Here is a 27,312-nt window from a genome sequence, read left to right as displayed (position 1 = left end):
CTATCATAGGTAGATTGAGATATCCCTATGCATGCATACACACAAATTTTTGAGTGAAAGACCTCTAAACTTTTTTTCAAGTACCCCAAAGTTGATTCTGTTTAAAGAAACTGTATTTTTTTTCCTGATTATTCTATTACTGTACTTTTAGAGTGTGAGCCTATTTTATGGAAAGAAGAGGAATACAAAGTGTGGTGCAGGAACTTGAGCTGGAAGAGAATTGGTCTGAGACACAGGCCTGGGAGTTTGTCTTATTCGGAAGCATTTTGTAATACACAAGAGTACTTCAAAAAGTACATGGAAAATGGAATGAAAAAATGATGAAGTTGTTCCACAAACTCTTGGAAGCCCCCTTATATGCTTTATGAGTCCTCTCTGGAGAAGGCAGCTGGGTCAAGAAGAAAAGGGCAAGAAGATCGGCTAATGCAAAGTGCAGAGGCTCAGGCTCTGGCACTGAAACACAAGAATGAGGATTCAAGAATTCAAACAGAGTCTAGGCAGCCATTTCTGGGCCTCAGAAGGATCTAGAAAGTAGCTTGGCTCTGCTCTAGAGGCCCCTGAGCCAACCCAGTCCACTTACTGCTCAGTTCGTCTTGTCTTCTTTTCCTCTCTGGTTAATTTACCAGCAACCATATGTCCAGTCCCAACCCCAGCTCCCATGAAGATTTCTACTCCAGACAAGATGGCAGTGAAGGACGCTTTTCTCAGGTGCCGTGTTTAATCCAGTGTCAAGATCTCTTCTTATTGATGGTGCCCCAATCTTAGCCTCAAAGCAATATTTCCCTATATTAATAGGCTTTCAGTGAAAAATCTATTCCAGACCATAGAAAGAGCATCTGTTCTTGCAGTGTGTGTTTGTGTGTAAGAGAGCAATTGTACATTAAGAAAACATCCCAGCCCAGTCTAGGTCAAGTCCATAAATCCGATATTAGCCCCTATGTCGATTATCAGTCTATAAATTCTTCAGACTCACACAGCACATGCAATGACACTAAATTCAGGAAAAAAGATCACAGGCCAGTGGGTGGAAAGACTTGTAGATCCAGTGGCAGTGTAAGCATCTCAGCACTGACAGGGGTCTGTACAAGGCTCCTCCAGCTCCAGGCCCTAGTATAGCTCCATGTGTCTTGTCAGCAGGAATGTCTCCCAGGGAGTGAGCGTATGTCACGCCTCCAGTGAGCTATTTATCTCCTTAGTGTCTCCAAATGAGGTCATCAAGCTGCGACCTGATTGACAGGCTAAACTCCACCCCTTCACTCTTAATAGCGAAGCTTATGTAACTACCACACAGTGCCTAAAAATTATCAATGATTTCATTCTACTAGAATCAATTACCAACATCCATAGAAGTATGGATTAAAAAAAAAATCAAAGGACATTTTACGTTGGGCAAATCTGCTACATAAGATATCTTAAAGTAATAAAAAGCAAATATGTGACTTTGATGACTAAGGTGTACTTGACTCAACCTATGGTTTTTTTCAGTTACCTCATATCCATGCAGGAGGTCAACAATTTAAAAAATAGACACAAGAAGTGATTTGCTGGAACTGCGCTGTTTAAGGATGTCAGCTATCCCAGGGACTATCAAAATGTCTTAGAAAAAATAGAACCAGAATCTTCCTTAGAAGCAAGATGGCAAGATGCCAACTCACTTTCTTTGAACATGGCACCTGGAAAGACCAATCTCTGAATAAGGGCACTTTTAGTAAGGTAGAGAAGCGCGGATGAGATGAGTTGGCACCGCAGCCGCAGCAGTGGACTCAAACGTACGTAGGAAGATGGTCCAGCACCAGGCGACCATTTGTGTGGTCTATTGTCCATCAGGCTGTCCTGAATTGGAACTGACCACAGCAGCAAGAGTAATAAAGATCCCAAGTCAATAGAGAAACCAATTTAATTTGGATGTGCCAACTTTTCGCAGATAATCCAGGAGCTTTTCCCCTGTCCTGTGGAACCATCCATGGAAGTCCTTTGGTCTCGTTCCTGGTCTGGAGAATCCGTATCCTCTGGATGACTTCTGCTGCTCTGGTAGCGCAGTGGTCAAGTACTACTCGTCCTCGAATGGACTCCTACTCATAGAATCCCGACGGGGTAGAGCAAAACGGCCCCCTCAGGTTTTCAAGCCTGTACATTGTTAGAGAAGCCACATCTTTCTCCCTGGGAGCAGCTGGTGGGTTCAGCTGAGTGCTGACCACTGTGCAACCGGGGCGCCTCAGTCTGACACACAGCAGACGCTAAGTAGGCGTGGTGTCAAATGGAATTTTATTTTCACTCTGACCTGGGGCAAGTCTCATTGTCTATCTGAACCCTTGTTCTGCATGTGTAGAGTGTGAAGAACAATGAACCTTTATAGGACAAAAATGAGATGACGGTACTTAAAAGGTGTATATGCAGGGGATTTGAGATTAGAGCATTCCCTCTGGTTGCTGTATTTCAAAATCCAAATTTTATTGGTTGAGTCACCAAAGAACAGAGCACACCTTTAAAATAAGTTCTCTTATTTCATAATGAAATGTTTAATTCTAACCACGGGTGTTTCCATAGTTCAACACAATGCTGTTTATTTTAAATAAAGGGAAAAAAAGTAGCCACCCTGACCAGGATGTCTCTGGTGTATAGTCGTGAGTAGCAGTATCATTTACGATTTAGAAAAGTAGAAATTTATAATAGCTTAGATCTTTCCACATTGTTCGCCTTTTAGGGAGCCCTGTGACAATAGGTTACTCATTAGGCTTCTAAGCATGAGGTCAGCCATTCAAAATTGCCAGCAGCTCTTTGGGAGAACGATGAGGCTTTCTACTCCTGGAAAGAGTTACGGTTTCAAAAGCCCACGGGGCAGTTCTTCTCTACCCTAGAGGGTCCCTTTGGATCCGAATTACCCTGCGGCAGTGAGTTCGGAGTATGGGGTTTTTTGCTGGCATAGTAGATTAATCCGCCCTGCGGCAGTGAGTTCGGAGTTTATTTGGGGTTTTTTTGCTGGCATCGTGGATTGCATATTGGGCTACTAACCACAAAGTCAGCGATTTGAAGCCACCAGCCAGCCTTCGGGGGAAAGAAGGATTTCTACTCCAGTCAAGTTGAGTCATCGTCTCAGAAACCCACAGGAGCAGTTTCACTCTGTCGCTAGGAATCAGAACTGACTCCATGACAAGTGAGTTTGGTTAATGGTTTCGGTGCCACAATTTGGAGTTTCAAAACATAAAGAAGGATTTTAGGATTCTGAACATGAAAGGGATAGTAATTTGATATACAGTGAAACCTGTAGAGGCAGAACTTGACGGGACTGCCTTGCTTTTGGGGGGTCCCTTCTCTGCCGTTGACAGGGTACAAGCCTTACCTCTGTTCACGGAAAATGTTTGCACTTTCTCGCAGTTTCCGCCTTCAGCAGGTCCCAGCTCTCACAGGTTTTACTGTACACTTGCAAGGTCTTCCTGTCTACTGCTTGTCACGTGCTCTTTGGGCAGACACAGAAGCAGCGGAGGTCCTTTTTCAGGTTGACTGGTCGGTTTGGGTTGCAGAGAAACCTTTATGCGACGTCCAAGCAGATGCTGAGCAGAAAAGAATGAGTCCCGGCAACGTAAATGCAGCGTGTCGGTCCCTCCCCCACCCGGGTCATCGTCCCGTCGTCATAAATCAAGCCCTCCAGCTCTTTAATCTGCTCCGGGTCCTTCCCCGACTTCCCTCCATGACAGGAGTGAGGGCCGCGGCCCACCTCGGACCCAACCAACAAGTTGTCATCGGAAGCCCCAAAGAGACGGATTAGATTGATGGGCTCCGGAGTTGGGTTGCCCTGTGCAGCCGACCTGCCTCGAAGGAGTGCACACACTGCCTCTAGAAATATCACGAGGCGAGCATTTGCCCCGTTCCATTTTTTTACCCTAAACTCCGGCTTCATGTCATGAAGACTTTCTTTGGACTTAGCAGTAATAGCTGACTTACCAACCGATGGGCATGCACATGCGACCTTGTGTGTGACAGTAGTTTGCACATGCAAAACGGAGGAGCGGCCCTCCAGTTATGGCTGCCTGTGCTTTGTCAGTGAGAACAAATGGTAATTTGCTTTGACCGACCTCGCTCCTCAAAGCCGTGACCTGGTGAAAGAATAACCGCACTAATAGAGCCGAGATGAGACATCGAACCTGTGTTTGCACTCCCTCCCCAAAGGTAATCCCTGGTTCCATCAACTAAACATTGATATCTGCAAAATGCTTGGGGGGAACTGCAAAGAACTGAATTGGATAATTTTTCAAAACTCCTCGTGTGATTGTCCAGGATCCTGGACAGTTCTCAAGTCAATAAGGATCATATGGTATCTTTTAGGAATCTCTTCCACAGTGAATTCTGGAATGTCGGGGGTTCAAAGCCAGGAAGGCACATTGTAGTCCTGTAGGAAAGGCTGCAGGACGAGGAAGTGCCCTCCGGAAGCAGAAAGGGCAAGCGTTCCCTCAGAGAGAGGCTCAGGTGGACCCACGGTCTGGCTTTCATCTTAGCTCTGCATTTTCACCAGCAAACCAATGGCATCAGGAGCCCTGGAGGTGTGACCCAGGCACTGATTTTTTTCCTTCTTCTTTCAGTAAAACCAAGGTTGAGAATGACCGCATCACACAGCTGTTAGGTAACATTAGGCATTGGTGGTCCCGCGGTAGAATTCTAGCCCTCTGTGTGGTGTGGTAGAACTGGTTCAATTCCTGGCCAATGAGGAGCTCGAGTACTGCCACCACCTCTCTGCCAGTGAGTTTGCCGGCTGATGGGATGCGGAACAGGTTTCAGCAGACGAGGAAAGACTAGGAAGGAAAGTCTGGCAATATGCTATCAAAAAGCAGCCAGGGAAAACCCCGTGGATTCTAAAGATGTGCTTCACAGCCGGTGATGGGAATGCCACAGACCAGGCAAGCACTTCGTACCACTGCGTATGAGAGTCATCAGGAGTGGGGGCAACTCAAAGGCAGCTAACAGCAAGCTTTAGACAGTGCAAGGACAGATTCTCTGAATGGCTTGAGTTGACCAGCCTTCCGAAGGAGCCTTTGTGGTGCTGTGGTAAGTGTTAGACTATTAGTCAAAAGGTTGGTGGTTCAAGCCCACTAGCCACTTTGTAGGAGAAATATGAGGCTATCTACCCTCATAAACACTTATAGCCTCAGACACCCTGTGAGTCACTATGAGTCAGAATGGACTTGATGCTGGTGGGATTTTGGCCAGTCATCAGTAGTAGCACTTGGAGACGATAATAAGATTATTATGCTTCAAACTCATGGGTAGGATGCCCTTCACACGTAAAGTTGGGGGTGGGGAGTGGGCGAAGAACCTCTTGCCCACTTTTCTGCAATCCAACTTGATATAAAATGTATATGGTGTGACTCCTGATCTGTTGGTGCCATGAAAGGATCCTGTTCCTTGTCCCTCATTCAAACGTCCTTGAAATCCAACTCAAAACATCCTGTGCTTTACAAGTAAAAAGACGCAGCTTTCGGTGTGGATGCCGCCTCCACATAAAGGAAACATGGGTCCTTCCGGGGAGCACCGTCTTGATACACAGAAACTAGCTTGGCTTTGTCCAGGGTTTCATTTGACTAGATCCACAACCAACATCCATGGACGCAGCTGGCAGGGAATTAAACAACAGATCGTACGGGGCAAATCTGCTGCCAAAGAGCTACTTAGCATATCCGAAAAGCAAAGATAACACTTTGGAGACTCAAGTGGGCCCAACCGAAGCCTTCAGTCACCTCATCGGCAATAAATAAAGAACACCAAAAAGAACGGATGATGTGAATGACCGTGTTGGCAAAGAATACTGAATATGCCACTGGCTGCCAGAAGAACAAACAGTTACGTCCAGCAAGAAGGAGAGCCAGATTGCTCCTTAAACGCGAGGCTGTCCTGTCTTCATCACTCTTTGGATATGTTCTTAGCAGTGGCCAATCTCTAGAAAAGGACGTCAGGAGGGGGAAAGAGTGGATCAGCAAAAATGAGGCAGGCCTGCCATGAGATGATTGGCATGGTGGCTTCAACACCCGGCTAAAATAGACGAGCAGTGGCTGTGGAAATGCACAGCACAGGGCGGCGTCTGTTTCTGTCGTCCTTCGGGTCCGAGCCAAACTCACCAGCTTCTGACAACATTTTCTGTGTGTTTATGTTTCTTCGTGATCGTGTTTCCACTAAATGCTAAAGTGCTAACAACCTTTTTATTTTTTTTTCTTTCTCGCCTCTTCCTCCTTCTAGGGAAACGATATTGACCCTGAAGCAGTTAAAGGTGAAGTGTTAAAAGTTGGAAATAAAAGCTGCGAGAATATTCACTCATATCCTGAATCCGTTTTATGTACAGTCCCCAACGACTTGCTGAAATTGAACAGTGAGCTAAACATAGAGGTGGGAGTCCTGTATTTCTCTCATGATTTAAATGAGGCTGCCAACATAATTATGCCACTCAGAGGCTCAGAATAAGTCGTTGAAGCTCATTGGTGTGTTGGCTTTGGCTTATCAACTTAGCCTTGATTCCTAGTTGTAATTTTAGAAGTAGTGATTTTTTGTTATCATGCCAGCTCCTTCTCCAGAGCCCGCAGGTGGTGCAAACAGTACACACACTCAGCTGCAAACCAAGAGTGGGTGGTTTGAGTCCACCTTGAGGCATCTAGACAGGAAGGCCTAATGATCTCCTTCTAAAAAAAAATCTGCCACTAATAACCCAGGGAGCACTGTTTGATGCTAACACTTAGAAACACCATGAGTCAGAACCAACTTGATGGCAACAGTTTTAACTCCTTGCCAAGCATCAGAGGCTAGAACTTAAAATTCACTCGCACTCACACCTCTGCTCCACCGGGCTGAACTCCTGCTAAAATCTGCCATAGTTCTCACATGAGACACGGATACATCCAAGAGTTCCCCCGGCCCCAGGAGAGCCATCCACAGTGATCCCAAGTACCTGGAGCCCCACACGTGAAAGAACGTGTGTACTGTACACGTTAACTAAAATAAAATGATTACACAAGAACATCTCTGACATAGGCTCTTCAATCAGATAACAGAACTAATGGAGTATAAGTGGTTTGCAATTGACAACTAACCTGAAGGTTGGCAGTTCAAACTGACCCTGTGGCTCTGTGGAAACAGGGGAAGCCAAGCAAAGAGCTTCTATAAAGATTATGATGAGATATATATGTGTGTGTGTTTTGACACAAAAGCCTTCAAAATGTTTGTAATATGTTGGATAAATTTTATTTGTCTGAATTTTCTTTCTACTTTGAACATATTTTTTCCTTTTAAATCATTTTATTGGGGGCTCTAACAACTCTTATAACAATCCATACATCCGTTGTATCAAGCACATTTGTACATATGTTGCCATCATCATTTTCAGAACATTATCTTTCGATTGAGCCCTGGTATCAGCTCCTCTTTTTGCCCTCACTCATTCTCCCACCTTCGGGAACCTTCGATAAATTATGATTATTTTCATATCTTACACCGTCCGCTGTCTCCTTCCCCCACATTTCTGTTGCTCATCCCCCTGGAAGGAGGGGTGTCATACGTCGATCATGGATGGCAATTGGCTCCTCCTTTCTTCCCCTTCTTCCCCCTCCCCCCGTTTCCCCCTACCCTTCTGGTATTGCTACTCCCATTACTGTTCCTGAGGGGTTTATCTGACCTGGATTCCTTGTGTCGAGAGCTCTTCTCTGTACCAGTGCACATGCTCTGGTCTAGCCGGATTTGTAAGGTAGAGCTGGGGTCATGATAGTGGTGGGGAGGAAGCATTAAAGAGCTAGAGGAATGTTGTGTGTTTCATATGCCGATATTCGGGATGGGCTGTATATGGAACATTCATTCTACTCTATAGCATATGGAGTTTGCAGGAGTCCAAATGGGCTCAGCAGCAGCAGTTATTTCTAAAGGGTTCCTAAAGCCTTCTAAAAAAGTGGAAAGTACACACACACACACACACACACACAAGACAATCTAAGACTCTGTCTGGAGATCAGCATTTGGAATTCAAAAGAACCATAAATCCTAAACGACAGAGCACATTGCAGCTGGAAGAGACCCCAGGGATTTCTTCTAAGCATCAAAGTGGAAATTAAAATATGCTGAGAACTCATTGTCCCATAATAATATGATAATTTATCTCCCATGGAAAGTCCTCTGCCCTCTCCCCCCAAGAAAAAATTTAATGTCCCATTGGCGCTGTTTCTTACTGTTTTCCCATACTTCATTGGCACATGTCCCTTGAAGGGTAATCGGTAATTCATGTGTCGGTCCCTCCTTTTGCACTCCAGAGTCTGCCGAGCAAGGATGGTCCCTTAACTATCATCTCATTCTTAATAAGCAGTGGCTGTCAAGTCCATCTGGCTCCTGGTGACCCCGAGAACTGCGCTCTGGAGGATTTCCAACAGCATGTTTTTCACAACTAGATTGCCAGGCCTCTCTTTCAAGATTCCTTTCAGTGGACTTGAACCTCCAAAGTTACTGGTAGCAGCGAGTCATGTTAATCCTAGGCTAATTATGTATTCAAATATTTATGATATAAGGCCATAGACCAAACCTAAGCACTTTGGAATATAATTCTCACAGTAATCTCTAGGGCAAGGAGCACACTGGGGCAGGCATTGGACTGCAAATCCCACGGATAGCATCGTCCCAGCAGGGAGAGAGGAAGCTAACTATGCCTGTAAAGATGTGCAGTCTCAGGAACCCTCAGGCATGCCTCTACTCTGGCCTATAGGGCTTCTGCAAGTCAGCAGGCAAGTCAGTGGCAGTGCATTTGGCGTTAATTACTAGAGCACTGACTACTTATTCTGAAGGCAGTTTCTGCCACTTCTTGGAGGGCAGGAATCAAGTAGTATTTTTAGCACTAAGAGAAAGCAATGAATCCTATGGGCTATATTTTGAAACTATTTATCATGGCTAAATTCTGACTTTTCATTGTCATTTTCAGTGGAAGCAAGCAGTTTCTTCAACTGTCCTTGGAAAAGTAATAGTTCAGCCGGATCAGAATTTCACAGGATTGATTGTTGGTGTTGTCTCAATATCAGTCATACTCTTATCATCCCTGGGGCTTTTCCTGTGGCTGAAAAAGAGAAAGCAAATTAAAGGTGCATTTTTATTTTACCATGGCTTATTTTAAGGTGTTACCTTAATAGCTGCCTGATACGTGATCCGTACAGCCGTGAGTTCCTCACGCTGGGTCGAGGTCCACTGGGAGCCAGCAGAGCCACGTCCTTAACAAGTTCTTTCTTTCTCTCTGTTTGGAGATCTGGGCAGTGAATTAGTTTGCTATGACGCAAGAGTCCACACTCCTCACTTGGATCGGCTTGTAAGTGCCCGAAGTGTAAGCCCAACTACGGAAATGGTTTCAAATGAGTCCGTGGACTACCGGGCCACATTTCCAGAAGGTATGTTTCCGTTTGTTGTTGTGAGAAACACCAGTGCAGCTCCCTCAGTGGGTGATGGCATCATTGTCTTTTTTGCTTTAATATTTTTATAAAAATATGTAAGAATTATTTCCTGTATATACTCGTGTATAAGCCGAGTTTTTCAGCAAATTTTTAATGCAGTTTTTGTGGTTAAAATTAGGTGCCTTATCTGATATTCGAGTTGGCTTATACTTGAGTATATATGGTACCTCCTCCTTGGCCCAAAAAGTGTCTGTAAATTGGCATGGAAGTAGATGTCCACTTTACAATGGTGCCCCTAGATATGATATGTCTTGGAGTCCTTACACTCTCTTCTCACTAAAAGGTGCTTTCAGAGCTCATCTGAGCAAAGGTAACGTGCTTGTCGTCAGAATGCAAGGTTAAGAAATTATGCAGCTCTTTTGAGTAACACAGGAAGGGTTATGAAAATAGAAATTGTTGCTGCTACATTTATTACTGGTTGAACCTCCCCCCAACCATTTACAATATACCTTAGTCCACCAGCAAAACATTCTCTGTGAACTATTAGTACACAGACTTTTCCCCACAGCATTCCTGAACGTAAATACATTTTGAGCCTTGTCCAAGAAAAACCTTCAATTATGCTTTTTTTTTTTTTAAAGAGAGGAGGAGGGCTGGCCAACATCGTCATGCTTTGCAAAACACTAGGGCCAAATAAATGGTCATGCTAACTGGTGTGTTTCTCATTGTTTCACTCTGAAGTCTCCTGGTCAAAGCAAAATGGCCTGTATTGTATCAGCTCTATTATCTCTAGAAGTTACAGGACATGAGTCAAGTACAAGCACCTCCCTGGTTGAATATTTACCCTTGGACAAATAAAATGAGTCACAGACGGTTGAAGACACTGGAAAAGTTAGAAGGTGCTCATCACAACAAGTCTAAGAGCAGAATGCCACAGCACACTAACTTCTCTAACACTGACTTATTATAAGGAACCTTATGTTCCTTCTACTGGGATACAAAGCTGTAAATATTGTCTTTGCCCACCTGACTCTATTTTAGCTTTAGGAAGCCATGCCCTTCAAAACATGGACACCTCAGATCCAGTGTACAGTTCTGATATTTAGATCTATTTATTAACTCATATTCACATATATGGTATACATTGAAGTAGCTAAAACATTTTTAACCTATGCCCTCTTTTAGCATAAGACACTCAAGTCTCATCCTCCTTTCTAAATTGGCTTTACCTCTCTAGAGATGTAGAAAGACAAAGTAGGCAGAAGGGCATCCTCCAGAGAGAAGAAGGAAGAGAAGACAGCCAGGACCTTATGAAGAGGCCACTGCAGAGCTTTTCCCTGTGGCTGGCGAAGAAAGCTTTTTCATCGGTCTTTTTTGTGCAAACTCGGTATTCTCCGGGTAATTCACCAGGACCAAAACTGTCCCTGTAGATTGGTTTGTGAGCAGGTTTTAATTCAGGTGAAGGGACATCAGCAGGTAGCATTCCTGAAGACTTGTCTTCGGAGTCTTACCAAGGACGCCCTGCATCTCTGCACCATCGAGAATGCAGGACCCTGAACTCCAGGGGCAGAAACCTGGAAAATGACAATGAAGGAGGTGCATTCACTTTCATTTCCAGCCCTTGGGAAAGGTTTAGAGAACCTGACTCGTGGGGAATCAAGGAAGAGGCACCCAACCAGGTTTCCTCCCTACCTCACCCACCTAACGTTGCATGTTCTTCCGTGATATTCTGTAGCCTTCATTGAAGACTGCACCTTACCTATTTCCAGAAAGTAACTGCTCTGAGCAGGGTGGGGTGGGGGGCTGCTGTTGAGATTTACGACCTAGGCCAGGATGATCTGTGATTAACCAGAATGTCCATTGTAGAAAATACCAGAATGATTAAGTAGGACCAGAAATAACTTACTCACTGCCATCAAGTCTGTTCTGACGCATACTTACCCTACAGGACAGACTGACAAGGCCCTTTGGGTTCTCAAGACTTGACACTTTGATGAGAGTAGACAGTCTCATCCTTCCCCTCGGAATGATTGCTGAGTCCCGGTGAAAGATGAGGCTGTTCACTCCCGTGAAGATTTCTAAACCTAGCTAGCTACCTGTGTGGATGTCTATATTTCTCCTTGCCAAGAACCCGTGGAGGTTTAATGCAGTCCTAATTTCCATATATACTCATGCATAAACTAAGTTTTTCAGCACATTTTTAATGTAGTTTTTGTGGTAAAATTAGGTGCCTTGGCTGATATTTGGGTTGGCTTATACTCGAGTATATACGATAATTCCGTGAGTGACCGCTTGTCTCTCAAAAGGTCTCATTTTCTTTTCCTTCCATTGGACGTTTATTTTTGTGGTACAAGGCAGTCCTTGACTTCTTCAGATTAGACTATCTCCAAAGACAAACCTCAACTCCGGCCTTATTTATAACAAGTGAAGACTCTAAGGAAATATAGAGGGATTAACAAATTTCAAAACATAATGCTTCGCCTGCTTTAAAAAAAATGTTGGCAAATATTTTCAAGCACACTTGTATATGTAATAAGCCAACTTAGTATCTCTTTCGTTAAGCCAATTCCTTTGCAAAGGCTTTCCTTAGCCTTATCCGTTGACTTAACCGCCAGTTCCTTCATTTCAGAACTTAGACTTTGCTATTAATCCACATTGCTGCCCCGTCCAGGCCTAGCTCAGTGAGCTCTCCTGATTGTGTCCTGGGCAATCCCACTCTATCTTGCAGACCAGTTTCCTAACTCATCTCAGAACGGATCATGCCGACAAGTGCAGTACCCCCTGCCGGACCTGTCCCCCATTCTAACTAGTGGGGACTCTGACATCTCCAGTCCATTACTGCAGAACACTGTCCATATTGACCTCAGCGCTCTAAACCCTGAGTTGGTCCAAGCCGTCCAGCACGTCGTGATCGGGCCCAGCAGCCTGATTGTGCATTTCAATGAAGTCATAGGAAGAGGTAAGTCTTTCCACTCGGCCTTTTGTTACATGCCGTTTCCCCAGGAGCATTTTATCTTCGGCCTCTGCAGATTAGGGATTTAGACAATGGCCAAAGCCACTGACCGCACAGTGATAATAAGCACATTTGATTCCTGTTCCCTCTGAAACACAGCCCTGCAAGCCCTACCCATGGGGACCTGGCCCTTGGCAGTGGGGCAAGCTGATAATCTCCCTAATGCTTTAGGAAACAAATCACACCCCTCCCTCGCCTTTTTCACAGTGGCAACTCTAGTTTTTTGTAAAGTGCCATGTGCTGCCCTTTAAAAATCACTCCTTTAAATCCAGGATTGTCCCTCCTCACTGCCCAGAGCCTCCTTTACCCTGAGAACTGTGGCTGCACCTCCAAGTCCTGGTTTATAGCCGCCAGCGTGCTGCGGGACAGCATCAGAAGGCAGGGGATGCATAGCGTTCCCAGGGTCTGAAGCAGCATACATCATCTTGCTTTACACGGGGAGAAGGGGGTACTTGAAATAAACCCTCCGGGGCAGCAATAACGGTTAGCATAAACAGTATTTGAGGACATATTTAGCAGGAAAAGAAACCAACCAGGAGGGAAACCTTTTAGCTCAAAAATGAACTTCACTCTTCCCTTTGGGGAGCCACTAGTGTTGTAGTGGTTACACATTGGGCTGCTAGCCATGAGGTCAATGGTTTGAAACCACCTGCCACCGCGAGGGAGAAAGATGAGGCGAGGAAGAAAGATGAGACCGCCTCTGAAATCCACAGGGACAGTTCTACCCTGGGTTAGAATGGACTCCATGGTAGCGAGGTTTGGTTGGGGTTTGGGGTTTTTTTCCCTTCTCTCTTATTTCTAAAGAGGCCCCTCCCGTTTACTGAGTGGCTTCTGATCCCTTTCACTGTGTGTGCTGTGCATGGTGGTACGACATCTGCTAGCTCGATGCTCCCAAAATGAGGGGGAGACTGGTCATCCATGAACATCAGACCGCACACACTGGACACCCTCCAGACCCGAGCCTCTGCCATGCGCCTCCTTCATAAGACAGGGTCGCTGTTAACAAGCATGTTTCCAGGTCTGACAGCAGAGTAATATATGGGTCCATTACCAGCCATCAAATCCCAGTGGTTGCATCCATTCCAGGGTGCATGACCTCACTAATTATGTACTAATTCTAGAACATTGTAAAGCTAAAGTTGGGGGGTTTAATCCAAAAGGTGCAACGATGATAGTTATTCCTTGATGACTAGAGTCTTAGGAAGAGTCCCTCTCACGGATGCACATGCTGCCGCCCAGTAGAATGAGGATGCTCCGGAGCAGAGATCTCCTTGTAGTCACATCCCACTCCAAGAAGGCAGCCCGGGCTCAGAAACACTCTCCAGTCTTGGCTGATGGGCTGGACTGATAACTGAAGGTCACACAGCCATCAGACATTTGGCACCTCTGGGGAGAATTATGGCCACTGGGCAAAAGGCTGCCTCTGGGAAAGGGCTGAGGCTGCAGCCGAGAGAAGGGGATGAAGTGAGTCACAGGCAACTGGCTTCTTTGAGGCAACTGCCTTTCAGTTTCTGCCAACCTAGATGACTTATTAATCAGTGACTAATGGGGAAATCCTTTTCCCCGTGTTTTATTTCCTCTCCATAATTGCGATATACTGAGTTGGCGTTCTTAAACTTCTTCATGAAAGCAAACTATATTTATATACTTAAAAGGTATTATTCAATTCATACGTTTCTTTTTTTTTCCCCCGTACATTTCTTTTTTATGAAGTACTTGTTAGTCCTGTGTATAGGAGTTCCACTGTGGGTGAATAGTTTAGTACGTAAGCCCTTCATAGCAGATCCTTGAACATGCATTTTACCATGTCTTAAAGAATCAGATTTTTCTCTCTTTGGGTGATATATATATAATCATCGCTATACATTCCCAGGGTTATATGCATGTACATATATCAAACATATAAAAAAGCATGTTCCTTCTTGCCGAAAAAAGAAACGTGAAGGAAAGGAAGGTGAGCAAGGGCTCAGGGTACATGAGCAAGGGCTCAGTATACGTATGGGCATGATTAAATCGTTACGCACAGCTTCCAGTCAAAAGGTTGGTCATTGGAACCCACCCAGAGGCAAGTCAGGATTGGTCTGCTGCCCTGCTCCACAAAGGCACGTTCTTGAAAAGTGCGTGGAGCACAGTTCCCCTTCACACGCGTGATATCCCCGTGAGATGGAATACGCCCAGAGCATCTGACGACAGGGGGCATCGATGCCCTGGGACGCTACTCGGCCATAAGAGAAATGGAGATGGGACGCATGCTGCAGCACAAATGAATCTTGAAAACATCTTCAGGGGAAAGGCAGACACGGGCAAATCTTGCATGATCCCATTTATAGGAAACATCCAAAAGACTAGTCATGGTTACCATGGACCAAGGGAGAGGCCAGTGGGGAGCTATTGCTTAAGGGAGTCTGGGTTCCTGCTTGGGATGATGAAAACATGTGGCTATGGAAAGTCGCATGGGTGACCCAGCATGGTAAATGTAAGTGATGTCACTGCCTGTACACTACAATGGCAAATGTGTTTGTCATGTATACTTGACCACTACACACTCTCTCACACACACACACACACACACATATATATATATGTATAGATAAATAATGCAACACTAAACAAGTTCGCTCTTCACACAGGCCATTTCGGGTGTGTGTATCATGGGACTCTGTTGGACAATGATGACAGGAAAATCCACTGTGCTGTGAAGTCCTTGAATCGTAAGTTGCATTTAACAGCAAAATACCCATTGGTGGTTTGCAAACTAATAAATAGTTTATAATAAAATATTGAATTACACCTACCCTGGAGGGAAACTCGGCTCCTGCTGGAATTATAGATCTACTCCTGCAAGCAGGTTTGGTCTAAACTCTGAACTGAGGTAACACCTCTGAAATGACCCCGGAGAGCCCCGGCAGGTAGGGATGTAAGAAACGTTACGTTTGGAGATGAACCGAGTATCGTTGAACTGTGTTTGGCTTATAATATTTGCTTTGCAAATGACATTTCTGGAAACTATTGGAAGCATGTTGGCACGTGCAGTCAGAATGACTCATTTTGCCCACAGGCATTACTATCATTTATTTTTTAACCACAACTCCCATTAAATAGATAAAAAATGAAATGAGACAAACAGGAGAAAAATATGTTGGCAGAAAACTTGAAAAAATATTAAATATGGTAGTACCTCATTTAGCTGCATTTTTGAGGAATAAGGTATCCGCCTAATGAACTTCCTGAATAACTGAGGCTTAACCCCTTTCTGTGCTCAAACATTTCTTTTGGTCATTGTGGCAGCTACTGGGAAACTCTTTTTCCGCTGAATGAATGGCATTTTAAGACATGCTTGTTTCAGAATGCCTCCAGCCCTAAGCTAAGTCTGGATGGATGGCCCTGCGCCTTCATGATGGCCATAACTTGCTGTACTGTGCAGCTCAGTGGACTCCATTTCTAGGGTTTTCCTGTCTCCACTGATGCTCGCAGAGCCCCCGAGTCAAGTCTGTGTGCTTGCTTTTCCCCCACCATTTCTAAATGGCGGCTTGTAATTAGCAGAAGCCCAAATATGCCATCAGTTGCATTATAAGTGTGTGGACCTGGGAATTAATACGCCCCAAAGACACACGTGGCAGCTTTCCCTGCAAGATGCATTATTGCAGGATGAGTCCAACTGTCTTTATATAAACCTCTCTGCTGAGCACTGCTCTGCATGATTGATTCTGTTGGCAATCTGACCACAAGGTAATTAAAGGGACAGGCTGTATGAAATCTAGCTACAAACTATGATAGATTGAGTATGGTTGTCAATAAATTTGCTTCCAGAAAGAAGGAAACTCTGCCAATTAGCCTCAGTGTAAGGACACAGTTAACACTGAGAAATCTTTCTGTCCCTGCGCTGCACCGGTACGGACTTGGTCCCTGTCGACCTCCGGCGGCTCAATGTATTCTGGGTCTCAGAATACATTGCCTTTGTGAAATTATGTACCAATACTATTACTATCAGCAGAGAGCTTCCCGTCAGATTAAAGAGTTAAACATGATTGACTCTTCAATGCTAATATCAGCCCTCAGGTATTGATAACTGGAAATAATGAGAACCATTTCTAATCCTCTAAAAAGAAAATCTGTAAAGATATCATATGGTGATGGGCCTTCAAATTTTTCCTCATCTAGGAGTTAGCCAACGATAGCCTGTTTTCACAGATAAAGCTTACTGGATACAACCATATATTGGCCAAGCCTGCCCTTCGTACAATGGCAGCGTTGAGTGAATGTAATAAAATGTAGCTGTCAAAAATCAATGCCATTGAGTCGACTCCAACTCTTCTCCATAGGCTTTCCAAGGCCGTAGATGTCTAGGAATAGGCGGGGGCATCTTGCACCCACAGAGCAGCAGGTGGGTTTGAGCCACTGGCCGGTCTTTCATTTAGCAGCTGAACAATTAACTGTTATGCCACCAGCCTTGAGTAGTCACAGTGAAGGTTACATGGCCCACGAAGCCAAAAATGGGAGATGATCTGGCTTTTCACAGGAAAAGTTTTCCCAGACGACTGCTATAAAAACGGACAGGCCTACTTGCCTAGCCTCTTTCTGAATTGGATAAGTCTGCCCCTGCATGTAAGACACTGACTGGTAGACTCTCAGTGTAGAAGGAGCTTTGGTGGCATGGTGGACTACGTGTTGGGCAGCTAACTGCAAGGTGAGGAGTTCAAATCCACCAGCCATTCTATGAAGGAAAGATGTCGCTTTCTGTTCCCATAAAGATTTACACACTCCAAATTCTGAAGGAGCAGTTTTGCCCTGCCCTTCGAGGTCTCTACGAGTGGGAATCAAACCAATGGCAGTGAGGGGGTCATCACAGTGGAGATGGGTGTTGATGGCGACCTGTAGGTACAGTGTGGGGTGGCACCATCCACTGTAGTAAACAGTAAAGAGACTGTCTCAGGATTCTCGTCAGCCTGGGGTTTGCTTCACAATAAAGCGAATGTGTCCCTCTCTGCGTTGCTCAGGAATCACGGACATCGGAGAAGTTTCCCAGTTTCTGACCGAGGGCATCATCATGAAAGACTTCAGCCATCCCAACGTTCTCTCACTCTTGGGAATCTGCCTTCGAAGTGAGGGGTCTCCTCTGGTGGTCCTACCGTACATGAAGCACGGAGACCTTCGGAACTTCATTAGAAATGAGACTCACGTAAGTATCTGACCAGCGTCACTGGCCGGTGAACCAGCGGCTCATTCACCAGCCCGCCTGTCCCAAAGATGTCTGCCTTGAACCCTTGGGAAAGCTTCGCTCGAAAGACACGTGTTGAATTCAGCATGGTTGAAATGAAGAGGCTAATTCCATTCATTTGCACTTCAAAATCCTCGATCCTGTTGGGGTAAAAAAAAACTGGGATACTGGCGAGGGTGGATGCAGGCTTACTCTACCCCAGTGGCTCTCAACCTCCCTCATGCCGCAACCCTTTCATACGGTTCTTCATGTTGTGGTGACCCCCAAATCATAAAATTAATTTTGTTGCTACTTCAAAACTGTCGTTTTGCTACTATTGTGAATCAGGTGACCCCTGTGAAAAGCTCATTCGACCTCCACAGGGTCTCGACCCACAGGTTGAGAACCACTGCTCTATCTGCTTGGTACACGTAACCATCTTTGAGTGTGCCAGAAACTGAACACGGCGGTGGCGCGGGAAACCAGAAGACAGAGCCGGCTTCCGCCCACATGCAGCTGTAGCTCCACAGGAGAAGCCATTGAGCCCTCCATCCCAAGCGATCCACTCACTCTTCCTTGATCTTGCCACGTACCCTCCTCCCATGAGACCTTTGCCCCCGTGTGCCCTCCTCCTGGACCACTGCCCTCTCCCCGCCCCCTACAACACACGCCGCACACAGCTGCATGCCTCATCTCCTTTATCTCTGCCCAACCATCGGCTTCAAGTTGAGGCTCTCCTGGCTTGTTTGACCTTGCAGCTGGCCCATCCTTCCCCTGCTTAACTTCACTGTCCTCCACCGCACGTCTTCCCGTAGTGGGAATACCCAGTGCTCTGGCGACCAGCCACACGTGAAGTGCAGCGAGTATGAATTGAGATGTCCCCTAAGTGTCAAATCCAGATGTTGAATTGTAGTATGCAGACTTAGTATTAAAAAGGGAGATAAATGGTGTGTTTCTGTTGCTTCCATGTTGACATGATAACACTTTGGATATATTGACTGGAAGATATACTATGAAAAGTAGTTTCACCTGTTTACTTTTATTTTTCTGTGTGATTATTAAACCAACAAACCAAGTGTATTGTCCCCCAAGCCAATTCTGACTCACAGTGACCCCTACCAACAGAGTAGAACTGCCCATGTGTTTAGGTTATGTACGTGGCTTGCATTTTATTTCTATTGGACAGGGCAGTAGTAGACAATAAACAAGTAATAACTTCCATATTTTTATGTAAATAACACACAGAGTCTGTGTTTTTTTAAAACCTCGAAGCCCCTTCAATAGTTTCCTCTGCAGGCTATGTACAGTATATGCATGTGTGTGTGTGATATTTACATGTGTGTGGTCTATGCGAAAAACATAGTGTATACACAAGCGGGGTTCAGAAAGTTTGGGGAAAGTGGAACGAACAGATGAGGGAATTTTCCCACAAACGTTCTGCAGTCCCCTCAGGTATCTGTGGGTAAGTATGTCTGTGTGTGTGCACCCACATCCCATTCAAATGCAAGTGTGTTGAAGTATGAGTTCAGTGTTACAAAAGCGGTTCTTGGGCTCTTATGCATGGTTTTGTAAGTGGCATTTCTGACAGGACCGAAAGGGTGAACACGTGTTGGCCAGGCCTGGGAGGAGGGAAGGAGGCGCCTCCAGACCTGAAAATCAGGAATGTCCCCTCCTCAGCCCTGCTGGCTGGCTCTCTGTGGGAGTTCTTGGAATTGCTTTACTCTTGATCAGAAACAACTTTATAAACACAGGGTCAAGTTCCTTGAAGAAAATAAGCTACAGAGATGGAAAGTAGTTTGTGCTCAGCCAAAGGGCTTGAAGACTCCAGGGCAGTAGATTTTTGCAGAAAGCAAATGACCAAGACAGACCTGCCTGGCACTTGAACTTTGGTCATTATCTGCTAAGCTAGTCTGGGTGGGTTTCCTAGCTCTCTGCTTTTGGGAGCAGGTCCTATTTCCCTGGAGTTAAAGCATGATACAGATCCCCTACTGCCCAAACACCATGACGTTCATTCCCAAGGAGTTGCTAGGGACCGCCAGCACGGAGTCCTTGTTTGTGGTCCTCCACTCACTCCTGACTCACGGCCAGGTCCTGTGCCATCCCCATGATCTCTTGTGGATTGTGATCGTGATCCATAGAGCTTGGGGCTGATTTGGGGGAGTCTGTAGCCAGGCCTTTCTTCTTAGACTATCTTAGTCTGGAAGCGTCCCTGAAAAATGCTCAGCATCATCACAACGCCTACGCTGCTACTGAAAGACTGGTAGTGAATACACACAAGGTGCCTTAGCCAGGAATCAAACCCGGGACACATGGCAGTAACACAGCAATGTCTTACAGAGCAACTTGAAACCCACGGCACTGTCCTGTCCACACACTGTATGCATTTAGGGGCTACAGCCCTTCGTCCAGGGCCCCACAGTCTGTGTCTCTTGCTTCTTGGGCTTACAGTGACTGAAGGAGTGACACTGTATTCCTGGTGCCACTGGGACATGTATGCAGTGTCAGAGATCATCCTTATCATTGATCTAAAGGCATTCCTGCGTCCTTCCGGTCTTGTGGCTAGAGTTTGCGGAGCATATTCTCTGACTGGTCGTGGGCACTGGAGTTGTGAGCTGCTGTCCCAGTACCTACAGAAGAACCACTGTAGAGTTCTCTATCTTTCTACTCAATGAGATTGATGCTTCTACCATGTGAGTGTAGGAGCCTAGCAGTCATGACACAGATCCTGTCTCTGCCACTAACCGTCTGTGTTTAGGTGATTTATTTGCATCTGTAAAGTGGCGCCAGCAATACCTACCTCACTGGGGTGGATAAGGATTCGCTATAATGTCTAAAAAGACGTAGCTTTGGGTTTGACATAAGATAACCAAGCAGCTGCCGCTGAGTTGAGTCCAACTCACCGCCACTCGATGTATGCCAGTCGAGCTGTGTTCCACTGAGTTTTCAGTGGCTGATGTCTCCGGAGCTAGTCAGCCAGCCCTCTCTTCCAAGGCACCTCTGGGTGAATTCAAACCACCATTTGGTTAGCAGTCAAGTGCATTAACTATTCATCCCACTCAGGGACTCTGTACACGAACACCCAACCTGTTCAGTAGATTCAGCTCATGGCTGGCTCTCAGGTGTGTCAGAGTAGGAGCAGTGATTCCAATAGCTGGTTTTTGGGGGGTGGATCACAGGCCTTTTAAACTCTCTGTGATCAAGTAAATTCTCACTCCTAGCCACCGTATAGGACAGAGTAGAACTGCACCTGGGGGATTCCAAGACTGTAAATCTTGTTGGGTGTAGAAAGCCCCATCTTCTTCTCCCAGGCCCAATAGTTGGTATTTACTAAATGGTCGATGCTATCAAAGGAGGCACACGTTATCCTTTAGACAAATCATTCTTGTAAGTGGTCAGCCTGAGAACAGAATGCGCTAACTCTGTGGTTGCCCACCCCCCTTCGCTTGCAGAGCCCCACTGTGAAAGATCTCATTGGCTTTGGTCTTCAAGTCGCCAAGGGCATGAAATATCTTGCCAGCAAAAAGTTTGTCCACAGAGACCTGGCCGCCAGGAACTGTATGTAAGTATGAGAGAGCCCCTGTGCCACAGCCCAAACCATGGGACAGGGGGATCTAGTTTCCCACTGTTGCCTGCTCCCTGAGCTGTTTCTTCTCTTCTTATGCAAACGCCTTTGACTTCTGTTACAGCGTTAGATTGATGTGTGAGCCATGGGAACGGAGGAGGGCCTTGCAGGTTTCATCGCACAGAGACTTTGGAAGCAGTTCTCCACAGGGGGTCGTCCCCAGCTGCTGCGCACTTTCACTTTTCTTGGTCCTTCCCATCAGCCGCCCCCAGTGTGGTGGTTTCACACTGCATTAGTGTTTGGGAGGGAAAATTTGATCTTCCACATTTTACGGTGAAAAGAAAGAGAGCTAGTGACACACATCACAATATGTAACAACTTCCCAAGAGTGGATTGGAAGTCAGCCTGCCGAAGCTCCACCAAAAACAGTGTCTGGGAATGAATATACAAAGAGTGTTATTTGTGTCTGGCTGCCTGGACTGTATAATACAACAGTCAACAGTTTGTCATTGATTCAGTACTTTCCTTTGCGTGGTGCTGATTCATGACTTATGGTATGTGTGAATGGAATTTGTATTCCCCTGCATTGGTTTCGGGCAAATGTAGCAGCAACATGGAAGTCTGATTAAACAAAGGAGGCAAGCCTTGGGTAGAGGCAATTGGTTTGGGTTGATCCTTGCTGTTTTTTTTTAGACGTTTTACTAACTATCCATTGGCCTACTGATAGACTACATGGTACGCGTAGCCTAGCCAACGAGGAGCCTTGGTGGTGTAAGAGTTAAACTCTTGGTTGGTAACCAAAAGGCCAGTCAAAAGATCTGACCATCTGTTCCTGTATAGATGACAGCCTAGGAGACCCAATGGGTCTCCTGTTCTACTCTGTCCTATACGGTCCCTGTGAGTGGAAATCAACCTGAGTGCACACAGCAGCCTAACCAATCAGAAAATGAAAAAGTAAGATTACAACCCCCTTTAGGTTACTTCCCCACACAACCAAGTAATACTTTTAAGTTGATCAATGAAGACCAGTAAACCCTAGTGGCATAGTGGCTACACATTGGGCTGCAGACCTCAAGGTCGACAGTACAAAACCACCAGTCGCCCCAAGGCAGAAAGATGAGGCTTGCTGCTCTTATGAAGAGTTACAGCCTCAGAAACCACAGGGGCAGTTCTTCTCTGTCCTGTCCATGGCAGTGACTTTGGCATGGCTTGTTCTTTTTTTTAGGGGGTGATTGCTTTGAGTAGCCAGCTGTCCCACTCTGTGGAGCAGCCAAGGGAAGGCTAGAAGGGGACCCAGTTTTACAGTTTCTCCAGATCTGCATTAAACCAAGAAGGGTTTTCTAGCCCCATGCCATTCGTGGCTTGTTGTAAGATCAATGCCAAGCCCTTTGCTTGGGGAATTCCGTGTTACTTACTGCTGGTCCATGGAGGGCAGCGGAAGCCCTCCTTTCAGAAATTAGGGATTTCAAATCCTGAAGTCATGTTAGCACGCACACAGAGTTAGAATTGCTGCCAACGCCTCTACTTCAGCCATCAGTAATACATTTTGTCCTTTCCTGTAGGCTGGATGGAAAATTCACCGTCAAAGTTGCCGATTTTGGTCTTGCCCGGGATATGTATGATAAGGAATACTACAGTGTGCACAACAAAACCGGGGCGAAGCTGCCAGTGAAGTGGATGGCTCTGGAGAGCCTGCAGACGCAGAAGTTCACCACCAAGTCCGACGTGGTAAAGTGTTATTCTTGCCTGTCTTTTTCTCTTCCACTGTCTTTCATTGTTGTTAGCTGTACTCGAGCCAGCCCTCAACTCAAGGCAACCCCATGCACCATGGAAAGAAGCCCTGCTTCTGCCATCCTCACGATCATTGAAGGAGCGGACCATTGCGGTCCATAGATTTCCACTAGCTGGATTTCAGAATACATCACCAGGCCTTTCTTCCCAGTCCGTCTGAGTCTGGAGCTCCACCGAAAACGGTTCAGCATCATAGGAGCCCATCGGACCCCTCTGATACATGGGAAGTGTCTGCAGTTGAGGTGCAGAGGCCAAGAATTGAGCCCGGTCTCCCACATGGAGGGCCCAGATTCAACCACAGATGCACCATCGCCTGTCCTACATCCAAAGTTCACTACTTTTTAAGAAACTACCAATGCCACTCATTTTGGTTTTCTTTGCATATAAAAATGAACTTGTTTGTCTGACAGTCATCCACAGTATGTTTTCAATACAGCCTTTATTCAAAAACATTTCCCAAGATGGAGTTGGATGAAAATGTAACACCTCATCATTCAATCTCCCTTTTGACCCATTTTAAAGATGTTTCCATTTTTATGATTTTCTGCTTTCTTTTCGATGGAGGTTTTACCCCATTTTGCTTTGTCATTGTTGGAGCTTTTTGATTGTTTGTTTCTTGTTTTTGTTTCGTGTGATTTTCTGTATATGAAATCCAGGAGAGGTAATGCTCTAGAGACAGTAGACTGGATCAATAATTACCTGGGTGATGGTGGGGGACTTTGGGCAGAAATGGGGAGCTAACCATAAAGAGTATGAAAGAGAAGAAACTGTTCTGAAACTGATTGTGGTAGTGACTGCACAGTCTTATTCATGTGACTAAAGCTTTATATCGTGATATGCCAGTCAAACAATTAAAATTAAGAAACAAACAAATAGAACATCTGCCCAAAGGAGCATCCTGCTGGCACCTCAGGAATCCAAGAGCTTTGCCACCTGGGAAGAGAAGCCCTTAGCCATCTGTAACTACGCACCAAGTGGACTGGGGTGAAGTCTGCCCCTCACAGACTGAAGGCAGCAGGCATCCCCATAAACGCAGGATAGCAACACTGGGGCCGAATAGCAGCGAGGGTAATTAGCCTTGCACCTTGCTAGAAAGGCACCTGACTTTAACTGGAAAGGCCAGCCTCCTCTCTCAGCCCAGTCTCCAGAAACTACCTGAGCATTGAGAGAAGATCTGCCCAAGCAGCCTTGCACCCCGTGGAGGCGGAGGTGCTTTAAGATAGCACGTTTGGAATTGGGCAGCTGTAGGCATGCGAGGCTGAATAATAGAAGGAATAGCTTATGGGAGGCCAGAAGGGGCAAGAAGGCAGAAGCATCTTTGCCATTCTAAGGAAACCTAGCAGAAGGTGCAGAGGGACGGTCTGTCTGCAAAGCAAATTGAGGCTCTGTTCCCGGGGTCATCCAAAACCACAATAAAGAGTCTGGGATGTATCCTGTGACGTGTGAAAACGTTTCATCAGGTTAGATTAGAGTCTTTCCTTTTTCTGTAAAATGATTTGAGAAGAGTGGAGGCAGGAAGTCCAGATTGGAGATGAAGTGGGAGGTAGAAGGGCTAGAATTCATATAGAAACTGGTCCAAGGAAGAGATAGAAGGAGAGGCATCCCGAGGGCGTCACCAGTACTTCACAATGATGGAAAGAGATCAAAGGGAGCAAGGTTATATGCCAGTGTAGTAAGTCGCCAGGGTGCAAAGCATGGGAGCCCAAGCAGACGTAGGAGGAACAATCAGTTGCACCTTGAGCAGACTGTGTCATCCTGGGAGCAGGACATCCGCACAGAGAGCTTCGGTGTGTCTACAGCTTGTGGAAAGGGTCAAGGCTGGAAGTGCACCATAGCGAGTCCACAAGCAATTGCTTTAGAATACCTGCATAGAGGAAGTGAAGGAGGGAGCTAATTTGAAAAGGCAGATGAGTTAGCAGAGAAGTAGAAGATGCAGAAGAGACTATCATGGAGGCAGAGGAGGAGAAAGTTTCAGGAAGAAATGGGATGATCCGCAGGGCCCACCGCTCCTGAATAGACCGGAAGGTCTTGGAAACTGAATAACGTAAGTGATTCAGGGATCTCGAGGGTGAAGTATTGAGCAGAATGCAGTGTCCACTTCTCATTCTATTCGAAGGTAGTAGGTCAGAGAATGTGAGTGGTGTCTGGAGGGAGAGGAAGCATTGATGGTTGAGGCCTTGAGAGTAAGCATTAGAGTAAGGGGAAGAGCAAACCAGGTAGGCTGGAAGCCATGTTAGTGGATCGCATGGACTTCCAAAGGAAGAAGGTGGCAATTACTGAGAAATGGCAGAGCGATCAGGATCTGAGTGGGAGTGTGATACTGGGAAGCAGGAAGCCGTCTAGCCATGAGTCGAAGAAAGGGTCAAGGTGGCCCTATCATTAAGCAGATTGAAGAAAGTGGTCTTCAAGAGGGGAGCCAACTTCAATTCCAGTGAGGAGATGGAGGGGAAACATTTTAGACTAAATCTAAGGTGCATGGGAGTTTGTTTTCAATAAATAAAGAGTGCTACAGGAGATGATGGAGGAATGGCTTTTGAGGGTGGTGTGGATAAGATTGATAAGAGAAAGCAATAACTCAAGAGTGGAGCTGATGGTTGAGATTCCAGGAAAAGGTGGAAGAAGTGGTCGCTAAAGAGGTAGGCTGGGGAGGTAGTGATGGTGGCAAGTAACATCAGAGGGCAGGAAGAATAAGCCTATCTGCAAAGAAGAGTCTGTTCATTGAGGCTTGATTGCTAGTCTGCTATTAAGAACCAGAGTCAACCCTTACAACTCAAGAATAAGACAGACAACCCGATAGCGAAAATAGACAAAGGATTTGAATAGCCACCGTAACAAAGAGAAAGAGCTAGATACATGAACAGCTAGCTGATGAGCACATGAAAAGATGTTCAACATCATTAGCCACTTAGAAATGGTAACCTACGGCCACAGATCATTTGTACTTGAGTATTCACAGCCATATTATTCATAATAGCTCAAATCTAGGGGCAATGCAAATGTCCTTCAACTGGCAGCTGAATGGCTAGGCAAAATGGTACATCCGTACACCCAAAGAAGACCATTCGGCAGTATGAACGAACGACTGATGCTTGCCACAGCCTGGTCAACATCAGAAACATTACGGGAAGTGAAAGAGAGCCAACCCAAAGAGAAGATGTCGAACAACTCCGTTTATAGAACGAGGCAAAACTACGGGGACAGAAAAAACAGATCCGTGATTCTCTCGGGCTGGAGATGTGATTGGCTGCAAAGGGGCATAAGCAGATTTTCTGGGGTTTGGGAAGTGATCTCACTTGAACTGTGGTGGTAGCAGCACAGCTTCACAAACGTGCTGAAACGAACCAGCCGCACCCTTAGAATCAGTGGATGTTATGGTGTGTAAGTTATACCTCGGCCAAGCTGTTTAAAAAGAGAGAGAAACTGGTGAAATTATGAATGTCCAAGGCAAGAGTTGGGATTCTAAGATTTTGACCAATACACACTCTGCCCAACCTCCCCACAAACCCACACACACCCTGGCACCAACACTAGTAGTTCTCACTTAGTGGCAAGTATCAGACAGGGAGCTTAATAGGTTTCTGTAGATGTGACAGTGCTATTTCTCACTCCCTCTCATTGAAAGACATCATGTTGTGCTGCATAAAGTGGGACACGTCAGTAATCCACACACAATGCTCCCTTGGCAAATGGTCGTTGAGTGCATGGATCAGTTTACATCAGGTTTCATTTCGAAGACAGCCCAGTCTTTTGAACACTAAATTGGAGCATTTCCAAAAGCAAGTCATAAGCTGTGCCTGTCTATTAAGACCACAAGTGAAAACTTGCCTGCTGGTACACAGGTCTGCTTTCTTGCAAATGCCCAGGTGGACTTCAACCAAAGTCTGAATCCCCTCTTAAACCCATTCAAACACAATTGGAATGTCGCTGCATTTGAAGTTACTCGTTCCCAGTATTGTTCAGACCTTTGCACTTTCACTAAAATCCATGTGGGCGTCTCAGTTGCTCAGTCCAGCTGGCTTTGTGCCCCCCTCCTGCTTCATCATCCTGCAGCTTGTCACACTGCTGACCACGTCTGCCTTCTCAAAATGTCCTCCTCTTTGGGCCTTCGGGACTCCATTGGGTTTTCTCCTTGCTGTGTTTTCTTTTTGTCTTTTATCACTTTATTGGAGGCTCGTACAACTCTTATCACAATCCATACATCCATCCATTGCATCAAGCACATTTGTACATTTGTTGCCATCATCATTTTCAAAACTTTTTCTTTCTACTTGAACCTTGGTATCGGCTCCTCATTTTTTCCCTCCCTCTCCTACCCCCTCCTTCCCTAACCCTTGATAATTTATAAATTATTATT

General features: G+C 45.7%; 1 protein-coding gene across 1 annotated transcript in view; it reads left to right on the top strand.

Annotated features, from left to right (window-relative positions):
* The window catches only part of MET (MET proto-oncogene, receptor tyrosine kinase), a 146,435-nt gene that overhangs the window by 107,406 nt on the left and 11,717 nt on the right, over window positions 1-27,312 (top strand). The window contains exons 12-19 of the mRNA XM_004707767.2: window positions 6,226-6,372; window positions 8,936-9,092; window positions 9,252-9,392; window positions 12,124-12,354; window positions 15,039-15,119; window positions 17,406-17,587; window positions 21,055-21,164; window positions 22,730-22,895. Coding sequence (XP_004707824.1) covers window positions 6,226-6,372; window positions 8,936-9,092; window positions 9,252-9,392; window positions 12,124-12,354; window positions 15,039-15,119; window positions 17,406-17,587; window positions 21,055-21,164; window positions 22,730-22,895 — 1,215 coding nt within the window. The remainder of the gene's footprint in view (window positions 1-6,225; window positions 6,373-8,935; window positions 9,093-9,251; window positions 9,393-12,123; window positions 12,355-15,038; window positions 15,120-17,405; window positions 17,588-21,054; window positions 21,165-22,729; window positions 22,896-27,312) is intronic.

The sequence above is a fragment of the Echinops telfairi genome, unplaced genomic scaffold, assembly GCF_000313985.2.
Source record: "Echinops telfairi isolate 266 unplaced genomic scaffold, ASM31398v2 ScPeMD7_23;HRSCAF=83, whole genome shotgun sequence".
Classification (NCBI taxonomy): Eukaryota; Metazoa; Chordata; class Mammalia; order Afrosoricida; family Tenrecidae; genus Echinops; species Echinops telfairi.
This window is presented reverse-complemented; position numbering and strand designations above follow the sequence as displayed.